Source organism: Danio rerio, chromosome 13 (assembly GCF_052040795.2).
Source record: "Danio rerio strain M-AB ecotype USA chromosome 13, GRCz13ab, whole genome shotgun sequence".
NCBI lineage: Eukaryota > Metazoa > Chordata > Actinopteri > Cypriniformes > Danionidae > Danio > Danio rerio.
In genome coordinates this window covers 35,408,471-35,422,634 of record NC_141033.1, presented here as the reverse complement: position 1 = coordinate 35,422,634, position 14,164 = coordinate 35,408,471, and the positions used below count along the sequence as shown (strand labels likewise).

General features: G+C 38.8%; 1 protein-coding gene across 8 annotated transcripts in view; it reads right to left on the bottom strand.

The window, feature by feature from the left end:
* Window positions 1-500: 500 nt before the first annotated feature.
* The window catches only part of sobpa (sine oculis binding protein homolog (Drosophila) a), a 71,836-nt gene continuing 58,172 nt past the window's right edge, over window positions 501-14,164 (bottom strand). For 5 of the 8 annotated variants that reach the window (NM_001098618.2, NM_001441451.1, NM_001441450.1 and 2 more), the window contains 2 exon segments: window positions 501-8,897; window positions 10,208-12,268. In NM_001098618.2, coding sequence (NP_001092088.2) covers window positions 10,220-12,268 — 2,049 coding nt within the window. In that variant the 3' untranslated portion in view covers window positions 501-8,897; window positions 10,208-10,219. 8 annotated transcript variants of the gene reach the window in all.

The window sequence follows — 14,164 nt, the reverse complement described above, 5'->3', positions numbered from 1 at the left end:
TAAACCAGTTCTGATAACAAATCATTATCAACTGGAAGTCGAGTTATTATTTATTGTTCTTAAAACGTAGATAGGCGACAAAACTTTTGTCAGTTAGTGTATTTAAAATAACCCTGATTTTTCAGTCACACACAAATGAAAATTTTTAATCAAAATTCAATCAATTTCCTGTTCAATAATGTACACTTGACATCAGTGTTGTTTTACCTTCAACTTTAATTAGCACATTTAAAAAGTGCTTCACTTAAAGGTAAATAAAACAAAAAATCTTACATTTTTACTTTAATCATTAAAATATGCTCTACACACACACACACACACACACACACACACACACACACACACAAATTAACTAATAATATGAATGCCATGAAATACTGTTTTTTGTCTGCTTAAATGGGGGTTTGAGATATTATTCCCATCTGTCAATGTCAATAAATTCAAATAATAGACCAAGAAACAAATGAAACAAGCAGTCAGTAAAAATGACGAGCTCTCTTGGAGGAATGAAAATTGGAGTGTGCCTCTATTTATTCAATTTTAATAAGCAATTCACTGGGTTAAACAAATACTGTTACAACACAAAAATGATACATTTTAAAGCAACAAGTTTTATAACAACTTCATAATCAAAAGACAAGTTCATCTTTTTTATTTACTCTTCTGCCATTTCCTTCCTTTATTTAGAAAATGAACAAAAACAGACAAACTTTTCACCGAGCAGCTTTGCTGCGTCTCTGCTACCCTGTTCAATAGACCATCTCTCTTGCTTTTATTATTTGCAAATGCAAAGGCTTGCCAGTAATAAATAATACTATAAAATGTTCTGCAAGTACACAAAAAAGATTGAGAAACAACAACAAGGGAAAATGTACAAGGTTTGAGGGGTGAAAGGAGCAGAACGGGTGAGGGGCAAATTTAGCAAAATCTTGGATTCATACAGGACAGACAAAGCATCTATACATCCATACTAGCCAGATAACAAAGTTGATTTTATTATTCGTGTGTGTGTGTGTGTGTTTACAAAGTGTGTGTTTTTAAACAAGCAGGCATCGTTAATTACAGAGCACAAAGACTTAAGGCAGCTCAAATGTTCGCCTCAAAAAAGTGTAAGATTAGATCCTTAAAAACTGCAGTTTGCTCATGTTAATTCACAGACACAGAGTGCAGAAGAATTAGTTGTTGCATAATTCTGGCTGTTGGCGAAAGCCATCCTCGTATTATCACCCTCAGGAATGATGAACAGACGGCTACAGGAGTGATGTGATATTACTAACCCTTTGCTTTTTCATCGCACACTGAAATGTCAGTTATCCAGCGTTGCTGCGATTGTTGTGTAACTGATGCTCTGATTGATTGGTTTTGCTGGTATTTGAGTTGGACTGAACGGCTTTCTGCGTCTCCATCTTGTTTTTGTGGCTGTTTTTCGGCCACATACGTGCTCATGTTCCCTCGTCTGATTAAACCGAGGTCCTTCAAACATTTCAGACTGACTCATTTTGGTGAATGGAAAAGCCAAATGCTCTTTCTGAACACGGCCTGAGGGCTGAAAGACAGTTTGGCTGCTGAAACAGGCGCCTTTCTAGAAGATCCTTTGAAAGGCTCTTGGATTACAGTATTGCACTCAAGCTCTATGGTTTGTTATTTCAGTTCACTTTAACTCTTTGGGTCTCATCTGTCCTGCTCTAGCTTGCTGATGGAGGAAACTTCACTTCCCTCTAGTGGAGCAAGTTTGCCATATCCTCTTTTAATAAGCCACTGCCTCTTTTTTTCAGTAAGGTTGCCTATTAATATGAGTTGTTTGGGTGTATTTCAGTAATTTAATACCGGAATATCTTCTTTGATTTATTAAATGTCCACAAGAACTATCTATACTACATTTCCCCCCATTGTTTTGTTGGTATCATATTAAAATAGGTATTTTTTTGTGATTTACACTATTATTTCACAGATTGAGGCGAGTAATTTGTATTATTTTTATTCCACAAGGAAGGATTGGATTGATCAAAATGGCAATTAAAACGTATAATGGCACAAATGATTTCAGTTGAAATAAATTAATAATAAATTATGTTTAAAAGTAAATCAAAATAGAAAATGTTTATTTTAAATGAATATTTAACATTTTATTTTATTTAGCTTACTTTGGGCATGTTTTGGGAAAGATCTGGCAACCCAAAAATAGTAACATTTGAGATGATTATTAGCACTAGACAGCAAAACTAATATGATTTTAAGCAAATTTCAAAAGAATTTCAATGTGTTTTGTTGACACAATTGTACACAGTGTTTACCATAATTGCAATGACTATCTCTCCCATACAACATACACACACAGTGTCTCTCTGTTGTTGTCAAGGACAGCTTCACCACACACACACACACATACAGACACACACGTTTTTGCTGGTGTCATTGTCTTGTCTGCGTGGGACCGCAGACACTACAACAGTGTTGGGTTTCAGGGCTAAATCTGTCCCGGCCCAGTCTGTGCTGCTCCGGTTACAACAGCAAGGTCACATACACGCACACACACACATACACACACACACAAACAGGGAAGTTAAAAATAATAATATTAATAAAAACAGTCATATTTCATGTCTGTGCGATAAGCAGTAATGGTGTTTGGACAGTGTGTGATACAATATGAAGAGTGATTAGAGTGACATGCGACCTTAAATCGTCCTTCATGAAGTCTATCAATCTAAATTTAAAGCATCCTTAAAGAGCACATCATTGTGGAGGAAGAATGTACGAAATTGAGTCAAATTGTATCTGAGTGAATCATTTAATCAATAACAATATTTATATTTTAGAACCTCTGAATGTCATAGTTTTGACATTCATAAAGTCAAAAATTGTCATTGTAATTTGACATAATTATGTGGACTTAAAATGTGATTGTTTCCTAGCAATGCAACTCGCTTCTGGTTATATTATAATAGACACTTAGTTAATTCTATTTGAGATATTATTTTCCATAATTGCACTTTTATGTTCTGCATTATGACTTTATATCTTACAAATAACTGCAGATTTGTTTCATACAATTGTGACTATAATCAGGCATGTTTCTAAACTTTATTTCACCTTTGCATTGAGCTATTGTTACTCTGATGTAAAAACAGGCTTCTGTTTCACTCCAGGCTTAAATAAAATGTCATTTAATTTGAATGATTTCAGTTCAGAAGAAAAAAGACTAGAGTTTGAGATACTCAAATAATCCAAAATGTAAGAAATAAACCACTTTAAAAAAATGTGAGGTTATAGGCATCATAGGCAGGTAGATTTCTGTATCGGACATATAAGAAAATTACTTTTCAGAATTTTAAATTTTTTTTTTTTTTTTTTTTGGAAAATAAAATTTTGTTTAAGAGAAATGACAGTTCTCCGATTCTGAATTAGTGTTGTCAAAAATATTGATAATTATTAATACTGAAATATTTAAAATGATACAATCTTGCTTTTGGTTAGTATCGATACTGTCTTTGTTCTCTCTCACTCTCTTCTCGTCAGCCGGGAGATGAATAATTAATAATAATACTATATAATTAATAATAATATTTGAACACTTTTGTTTTCATCAGAAAGTTAGATAAAATTACACTAATTTAGCTTTTTTTGTCATTTATTTCCTTTTGGACTTAAAGAGCCCCTATTATGGGTTTTTGAAAATGAAATTCTTTGTAGTGTGTAACAGCTCTAAGTCAACTGAAATATCCAGCTAAAATCTGAAAGTGCACTGTTTTGAAAAATATTGATTCATCTATCAAATAGTAGATTCATAGTGGTTCGAATGAATCGCCACTGTAACAATTCTGTAACAAGGTGGCAATTATGGGAGTTTTCCAGGAGAAATAACAAAATGGGAGGGTGGTGGGAGATGGGTCTGAAATACGGGACACTTACAAATACACTTCAAAATTGTTGATAAGCCGTGGTGGGCATTTCTCAACCAACCGCAACTGACTGGGTCATCGGACCAATCAGTGCAGATTAGCATCGCGTTAAGAAGAGGTTTGGGAACAAATGAATCACTGAACATATCATTAGGTAAAAATAAATGCATATTATAAGATAATAAAAGGGTTTTTTGACTTTGCATGCATATTAGACTGTTGTTGACCACCAAAACCCAAATATGACCTTTTATAATGCATAATGGGGCTCTTTAAGGACTGCTGACGTACTTGGTATAAACATTATATGCAATCTATCCGCCCGCCTCCCTTTTTTACTGCATTCTTTTAATGTTGCAGAAATTGTTCCCCACAGAATTGAAAATGGTATCAAATTTTGATATTTTTCAAGGTATTGTATCGAAGTTGGATATTCCAGTATCTTAACAACACTATTCTAAATAAACAACAGAAGCAATTTACTAGAGCTTCAGAAACAGTTCATTTGTTGCAGTCTATTTAAACATTTCATTTATTTTACTTAATTATTTTTTAAATATCAGATTGCATAAATGATTTACTGACTTGTTTCAGTACTGGATCAAATACAATTATTTATCGATAATTAATTTTTCAGCATGTCACACGTCGCCACCTACTGACAAATTTTTTTTAAAAGGGCCATTACAGTCATTCATTCATTTTCTTTTCTGCTTACTTTATTAATCAGAGGTCGCAACAGTGGAATGAACCACCAACTTGTCCAGCATATGTTTTACGCAGTGGATACCCTTCCATGCTGCAACTTAGTACTGGGAAACATCCATACACACACTCATTCACACACATACACTACAGCCAATTTAGCTTATTCAATTCACCTATACAGCATGTCTTTGGACTGTGGGGGAAACCGGAGCTCCTGGAGGAAACCCACACAAACACAGGGAGGACATGCAAACTCCAAACAGAAATGCCAACTGACCCAGCTGTGAGGGAATCTGTGACGCCCGCCATTACAGTTACATTATTTTAATTTAATACTTACTGTAGTCCATTCCACAGTATAAACTTTTATCTTAACAAATTAGCAATAATTTGACTTTCTGTAACTTTTTGTAGTTGAAAAGAAGCTTCGTAACTATACATGAGCTTTGAGTCATTCTAAAACAGTTCCTAACAGAAGAGAAAACAAACAAGAAAGGAGAAGTGAAAGGGCTGAGTATGAAAGAGGAGGAAGAGAGAGGAAAAGCGAGGAAATTTGAGCCAATAATGAGAGCGACATACGATGCTGTTTCTGGCTCCTCACGACCAATCCAGACATGTAATGTACAGTTGCTTGTGCCGCACACACAGTATCAAACATCTTCAGATCAACACTAAGATTCACCGTTTCTCCTCTGCATTCACATAAACACACAAACTTACACGCACATCATGTTTGTGCTCCTCTGACATTTTGCCCTTTTTATCAATCTGTTCTCTGTAACACCTCTATCCAGACGGAGGGTCAGCCAGCCGTATCAGCACTGACAAAATAAATCCGACACAGGAATGTGTGTGTGTTTAAATCTGACACTGGAATGAGACTCCGCCACATACAAACCCCAGAGAGAAATCCAGTCACAATTAGACCTCTGAGCCCACTCTTAAAAAAATATACCGCTGTGAAACTGAATACTGCTGCAAAAAAGTACAGAGGGATCGGGTTGGATTGCACTGTTCTTTGTACGTCGTCCAGGACTAGAGAGTGAGAGAGAAAAAATGAGAGGGAAAGAGGGAGAGAGAAGTGGTAAAGGTCGAAGAGAAGAGAGGGGAGATTTGGGTCACTGCTGGCCAGTTAACTCTTCTTAATTAAACTTAATATTAGAGAAATCACAAAGACACAATAGAGCAAAAACAAAACAGAAGCTTCATTCATTCATTTTCTTTTAGCTTAGTCCCTTTATTCATCAGGGGTCGCCACAGCGGAATGAACCGCCAACTTATCCAGCATATGTTTTGCACAGCAGATGCCCTTCCAGCTGCAACCCAGTACTGGGAAACACCTTACATTCACACACATACACCATGGCCAATTTAGTTTATTCAGTTCACCTATACCGCAAGTATTTGGAATGTGGGGGAAACCGGAGCAACCAAAGGAAACCCACACAACACACAAACATGGGGAGAACATGCAAACTTCCCACAAAAATGCCAACTGACCTAGCTGGTACTCGAACCAGCGATCTGTGAGGTAACAGTGCTAACCACTGAGCCACAGTGCCATCCCAAAACATCAAATTATAAAATAAAAAATACATTTTAAAAATCAATAAATAAATAAACAAAACTGGAAAAAAAAATAAAGCAAGTCATAAAAAGAGAAAGAAAATACATTTAAATTATCAAATTAATCAAAAAAAATTCTAAAGTATAAGTACAATTTTAAAAGGTAAATAAAGTTTTAAAAAAAGGTTGCTGGTCTTAAATTCTTCTCTGATGAAGTTCAAATGGAAAAGAAAACTCTCTTCATTACAATTATTTAATTCAAATGTAAAAATAATCAGAATTTATTTATTTGAGATATTTAATTAATCCTTGTGATTTTTTTTTTTACTTCAGTTTAAAATCTTCCTATATAAACTAGCAAACTTGATCATATTGTTAAGGCTGATTTATACTTCTGTGTCAAGTGCACGTGTACGCTCTCTGCAGCCTTTGCATGGTTGCATAGCCCTCGCCATAGCTGACACCGATGCAGACGCTGACGTGCACCTCTTAAAAATGTAACTACAAATCGCAACGACACATAGCGCAAGCTCTGTGATTAGTCGACTTGGTAGGTGTAGCAGTGTGGCCAGGACCAAGATCTGTGACTAGTCAGCTTGGCAGCTGTAGCAGTGAGGGCAAGAGCAAGAGCTTCCCAAACCTGTTGGATCGAGTGTCAACAAGTGTCGAGTCCCGAAATAGCTTTAGATGGAAACTGTTGTTTTGTGTTTACCTAATGATTAAAGTTGTTGTCTGCCAGTTTCCGCCTCTGAATCAGCAAGTTTTAGCTCTGTGCACATTAAGGTAGCCTTCAGAAAAAGCAAAACACCTGCAAAGAAACTAAACTAAAGGAACATAAAAACCTCCTGCCAGCTAGGGTTTCAGAAGTATTATTGCAACACAAACAGCAAGCAGAAGTATAAATGCATGAATACGCGCAAGGCAGGCATCGTTGGTCATGCCGATCACTCAATGCAGAAGTATAAACCATTCTTTAAACTGAATCTCCCACACACACACACACACACACACAAACACTTGGCTTTTAGATTTACGTCTCTGTTTTAGTTGAAACAAATGACATATAGACAACTGTGCTAATCATGCATTCGCCTCTTACAGTACTCTGCGAAACTAGAGTTATTTTGGCTAGGTATTCACCTTCCCAACCCAGTCTAGCTTTAAGCTAAATGTTCTTGGCATCTTGTGTAAGTGAACTCTATACTGAGGCACCTTGGAACTAACTAAGACTGTTCCTGTAACCATAGCTGGAAAGGAAGTGATGAACATAACTTAGCACTGATTGGGATTTGGCAAAAAAATAAAGCGTAAAAATACAACTGAACCTCAGGAATGCACCACTGACACCAGCTCACTGAAACATTTGCTGACCTCTCTCTCTCTAGCTCTACTCAGTTTGATTGCACTGCGATAGGAAACTCAGGAGGGAAGTTCTTAAGTAAGAGCACCACAATAAGATGGATACAGATATAAATAATGAGAAATCCAACCCAAATGCCCCTGTGGACACTGATTTCCATCTAGCCGTCTTGATATGTTGGGACACAACCCATCAACTCTTTGTCAAGCCGTGTGGCATTTCAATGAGCGCGTGTAATTGAACAGACTGGGTGGAGAGCCTCCAAACCAGTGGCCACAATACTAGCAGCCATTTAAACAGTTCGCCAAAATGCTTGCTGAGGCCTGTACCCTGTATTATCCTCAATCAAATCAGTGAATAAATCAATTTTCATTGCACAATAAACCAGCAAACACTGTTTTCCAGTAGTGCGGACTACTTATCTTCTAGCTTTCTTCTCCAACGGTAAATGAGCTCCTAGGGATGAAATTAAACTTCACCCCATCCCTCTATTTTTTGAGCTCGCTCTGTGATTTGTGTATTCCCTCCAGGGTGTGTGAGTTTCCCTCTTCCTGTCTTTTTTTGGGTGTCCAGTTCCGGAACACCTCTCCCTCAGAAAGGAGAGAAAGGAAAAAGGTTAAGAAAGAGTACAGATTGTTTTGCTGGTGTTGCAGATACTGATACACATAGTCAGGCGAAGTGAGTGAGAGAAAGGTTATGAGCTGAGAGAGAATTCTGTCCATCTTCTAGACCGGCTCTGCTTCTGCAAGTCTGAAGCATCAAACCTCAATTGTACAGACAGATTAAACCACGCTTCTTTGAATACGCAAGCACAAAGGAGAAAACTGGTCCATCCTTCTGTGGCAGGAATCGACTGGCCTTGTTTCAAATGTTTAATTGGCAGCCTGGCAGAGCTGTTATGTTTGGCATATGCTCCACCTTCTTGGAGATCTGCATATCTACACTGTGGTCTTCCACTGCAATACTGCCTCCAACCAGTAGGCGGAAAATCCACACAACATCAAACTGTGGATGAAGGGGGATCGAGTGCAGAGGATGAGAAATATCTCTTTCCTCAACAAGAAGACTGGGAACAGACTATGCCTGAAGGTGCTGAAATTGAAGGTCAAACATCACAGCCTATCTACTTCCCAGATTAACACTTTGTGTCAGTCTTTGTTTAGCCAGGAGGGGTGGAGATGGAGCAGACTACTGTCCCACACCGGATGATCTGTGTGCCTGTTATGTCTGAACATGTTTGTGCAGGATTGGAGAAGTGGAGGAAACAAGGTTGACATCTTGATTGGAGATGGAGTCTGGGGACAACGGATGGTCTCTGCTGCAGGACAGGCCTCTTTATCCCTTTAGTGAGAAGTTAATATCTATGAGAGAGAGAGAGAGGGGGGGGGGGTAAGATATTGCATGCAGCCTTTTTATGTTTTTCAGATCAGATTGAATGGTTTACTGGTCTAATGGACCGTTTCCACTGAGTGGTTTGGTATGGTGCGCTACAGTGGCCGTTTCTACTGTCAAAAGGTACTAAAAAGCGAACTGTACCATACCACTTTTTGGGTACCCTTCCAAAAGCACAACAAAAGGGTACCAAAAGGCGGAGCAAGACACGCTGCTGAATGCCATTGGTTTACAGAAATATGTCACTAGCTCATGCACAAGATAGGAGATTGAAAACAAAGGAAGCACCATTTTTAAATACACAGCCAAGACATTACACCATTATATATATATATATATATATATATATATATATATATATATATATATATATATATATATATATATATATATATATGCATATAATAATGAGCCATGGTCACCCTGAGCTTAAACAAACCCTGTCATCATCTTGATGAACAGCCACAAACTAAGAAGAAAAGCAGAATCTACCCTGTGTCCCATAGTTGTTTACAAGGCAGACTAAAGCTCAAGCGATTATGCTCTCACATACGAGTCAATATTTGAAAAAACTAACTTCTTGAGCTGATGATAATAACGTGCGCGTGATTATTGAAGTGCTTCAGACATCCGATCCTTTCAAAAACAAACAAACACGAGAGTAAAGTGCGAAAAAACAAAGCAGGAGCCTGAAAAGACAAAGAAGCAAATGATTTTTTCAACAACCTAAAACATGAACAAACTGCCATGTTTAACTATTATCATCACCTTTTGGACTGTTATGAACTCGGAATGATGGAAATACTTTCTAACATGGGTTACACGTGCTGGTGAAGATTAAAGATACTGATGAGAGGTTTGCACTGACTGGGCTATATGTTGTGTGTTGTTTTTGAACCCAAACAAAGAGTAAATGAACCATTGGTATCGTTTTTGGCAGTGGAAATGCAAGCCTAATAAAGATCTGCCATACGAACTATTACATACCATATTGTACCACTCAGTGGAAACGGGCCATAAGGACTATACAAAGTTACATACTTAAGTTACATAAGTTATTTGAGTTTTTAAGTTGGCATGAAAACAAAATGTAGTCTTATTTTATATGTATATAGTACTGCCTGTTATAAATGATGTATCTGTTCTCTTCATTATTTTGTAGAAATCAAATACCATAATTGTCCCTTTCACTTGAAATTACTTTGCAACTACCAGGAGATATATTTACAACATTTATAGCAAAAAAATATGAAGAATATTGTCAAACTCAGATTTTCACCTTTCCTCAATTTCACTTGTTCTGATTGCGGATACGCAGACACCTTCTCTTCAGTGGAGGCTCCATTTCCATTGGAACAGTTCCTGTTAATGGGGCTGTCAAGCCACAGGGCAAGATGGCAGCAGTTTTTTCAGCAGGTTTGGGCACTGGTTGAATGACACAGCCAGGTTTGGGCATGAGGGGCAAGGCGTAGGCATGGTCCTCACCAGATGGGTCATCTTCAGGGCTCTGAGATTTATCATCCCCTGTGCCTGTAGTAATAGCAGACTGGTCATTTGAACATCTCTTACCTGCCGAGTCTTTTTCTGTGGCTAGGCAACTGTTCTCTTTCAGGTCCTCTCCTTCTAGATCTGCCCCCGCAGGCTCATCGCACACAGTGGCCGTCCTGCGGCAGGTGTCCACCTGAGGGCGTTGTTCTAACGGAGGCGTTCTGATCAAACTCTCTGTTGGAGGCAAATTACAGCTCCCATTAACGATCACATTGCAGGGTGTAGCAGAGCCAGGCTCAGTCTTAGCGGTGGTGATGTTGCTAGGGATAATGGAGGCACTGCATGTGATTGGCTGAGAAAGTGGTGGTGTGCCGCTGCAGTAGGATGGGTCAGCACAAGGCAGAGCTACACTAGCCAATGGGCTTTCAGCATTACTGTATGTGTCTCTGTGGTCATCTTTTGCTGTTCCTGTGCTAATACTTGTTGACCCATCCAACTCAGTTTCACCCAAAAGTGCAGGCGGTGGACTTAACCCGGGCTCTGCTTTTACCTGCACACAGGTTACAGCCCTCTGGATCACTAGCTGTTGCCGGGAGCGATGACTGGTCGTAAGATCAATGACTCCATCTGCTGGTGTGTCTTTATGTGAGTGTTCAGAACTTCCTTTACCAGAGTTTTCCATTTTAACCATCAAATCTGCCATGTTTGTCCTACCCTGCTCCGTCTGCTTGGAAAATTCTGGTGAAAGTGTGTCTGAGTTAGGAGGGGCTTTCTGAAAGTCCCTCTCCTCTCCTCTAGAGGAAAATGATGGTGGTGCTTTTGAATCTTTCTGCTCGTTTGCAGTGTTTGGAAGTGTTCCATCATTTCCTGGTCTGTCACCTGACCGCTGCGGATTAAATGGTATGGGCACTGGTATGGGTATGGGGACTGGCAATGGCACAATCACTGGATAGGGCACTAATAACGTTGGTGGAGGCACTAAGGGGGCCAGAGAAGGCATGCCAATATTCATAATAGGTGGAACTGGGATGGGACCAGATGGCATCATGTTAACTGGGGGGAAAGGCAAGCCTGGCATGTGGGCAGCAGGGTGAGGGGGCATTATACCTGGAGGGTTCCCAGAAAGGGTTGGGGTAGAGGAAGGGTGTAAATGGGGGGAAAGGAGTGGGCGATGCATGGGGCTTGATGGAGGACACAAAGTCCGTGGAGGTGGTGGTGGCCCAATGCCAGGAATCATGGGATTGGAATGAGGGCTGTTTGGGCCTGGTGGGCGTAGAAACGGAGGGCGCATCTGCTGCATCATCTGGTGCTCCATGAAGATAGGGAAAGGAACTGGGCCTCGAGGTGTCATGACCATAGGTGGGCTGCCGGGTGGCATACCCAGAGCTGGATGTAGCCCTGATATAGATGGTGGATGAGGTGGCGGTAAAGAAGGGCTTTCGTGTGGCCGCGGTGTGGGTATTTTCGTTGATGATGATGATGAAGATGATGAGGACGATGAGGAACACACAGTTCCAGCTTCAGATGGTGACCCTGACGTGGATCCAGAAGGTCCAGCTATAGTGGCACCCACTGGTGAAGGTGCCTTTCGACTGCGGAGCTCACTCAGAGGTGCACTCCAGGACTCAGGTGTAAGGAGCTGTACACCCGCACCGCTCTCTGATTTTGTATCACTGGTGGGGAGAGGAGGGTTACACAAACCCCCTGGCAGAGCAGCCTGAGTCTCTTTATAGAATATGTCCATCTTATATTGGTTCAGACACTTAGCACTGCAAAACTGAAGCCTCCTCTCACCAGCTCCAAAATCCAGGTATTCCTTAGTGTGGCGGATGTGTTTGCACCAATCACAGACCTGCAATTTGAACAACCACAAAGTAAACATTATAAACAAAAGACTCATAGTTTACAGCTTATATTTTAAAGCACACAAATTTGAAACCAAACACTCGCCTTGGATCAATACATCATTAAAGAGTAACAATTTCAGTTTTTTAAGTGTGAGTGCGGGTGTGTTGGTGCGTGTATGAGTGTGTATGTGTGTTTGATTGTAAAGTGGCAGAACTTGGCAAAATGATAGGGTTTTGGGTGATTAAAGGGTTAATATAAAATGCATTAATTAATGAAGTATTAAATTTTCAAGGTCTCAGAAATACTTTTTTGAATGAAAAAATGAAGTTCAATATCTATATTAATAATATTTTCACTAATGTTAATTTGTGATATTTAAAATTATTTAAATGTAAAATTGAAAATCTTTTTTTTTTACAATATTTTTATGTTATTAACACTTAAAAAGTAACAAATACATCCTTTTTAACACATACATAAATACCTAGAAGTATAAATTATACCTAAATTACAAATAACATCTTTTGTACAGTGAGTGTCTAACAAATAAAATGTTAATGTAATCATTGCATCTACACAAATGTATCCCTCATCACTCATCCCGAACCATGGAGCAGTCCAGCAGTCAAAGCAGCTAGAAACTTTGTTGAAAACTAAAGAATTTATTTATTGTTTTTAGTTGTAAACTCATTTTAAGGAAACAAACCATTTAAAATGTAGAGATTGAAATAAGATACAACATAGAAAAGGAGAGAGAAAAAACACCAATATAAATTAATAAAACTTTTTCAAATAAAATTATTTAAATGTAAAATTGTTTATGTTTACAATATTGTTTTAGTAACACCTTAAAAGTAATGCAATAAAACACATAATTCTGTTTTTCTTAGATTTTCTTTTTCTATCTCCTCTGATCACATTGTCTCTCTTTATTTTTAACACATACATCCTCACACACACATAGATACACTCATTACAAGATGTCAGGAGTCAGGTGCCTAAGGCTAGCTGCAGGGTCAAACTCTGACAGCCACGACTAAAAGGTTTTCCCTTCAAGGGCCAATTATGCATGTGGATTTTCAGTGTGCGTGTGTGTGTGTGTGTGTGTGTGTGTGTGTGTGTGTGTGTGTGTGTGTGTGTGACACTGCAGGTGACACTAACTGAGGAAGACAGTGACAACACTGAGATAGACAGAAATGAGGGGCTTAAACCTGCACGTAACAGTAAGACCGAAGAGGGAACTCTGGGTAATTAAATGATACGATGTGTTTCGGAAACACAATTTTATATGGGTGACTGACAAGCCAAAGCATAGACAGATGAACACAGATATGACCATGCTATAAGAAAGAAACTACTCTAAATGATTGAATATTGTCTCAGTCTTGCTCTTTCTGTCTGACACTCTTTCTGCCAGGATAGTTTTGTCTGTCTAACAACTCGACAAAAGTGTGCTGCAGTTGATAAGGTTGTCATTCTCCAGAGAGCAGGTCAGTCAATGTAGATGAGTGCAGAAAATTCTGCCTCAGGCCTGGCAAGTCGAGTACTTATAAAGAGATTTGCAAACACTGGCTTGTCAAAAAGGCAGACAGAAACCTGCCACCAATGCACAAACGTACTACACAACTAACTACTTGCAATAAAGTGGGGGGAATTCACAAAGATTTTTTAAGCACTGTCTGAGGTGCTTTGCATTTTAAATTACAAAAATAAAGATAACAATTAAATTGCTACTAGTATGCTAAAATTCACTCATTTTGTTTTGTTGGTCTATTGCAGGGGTGGCCAACCCTGTTCCTGGAGAGCCACCTTCCTGCAGATTTTAGTTGCTAACCATATCAAACACACCTGAGCCAATTAATTAGGACCTAAACACCACGTGATAACTACAGGCAGGTGT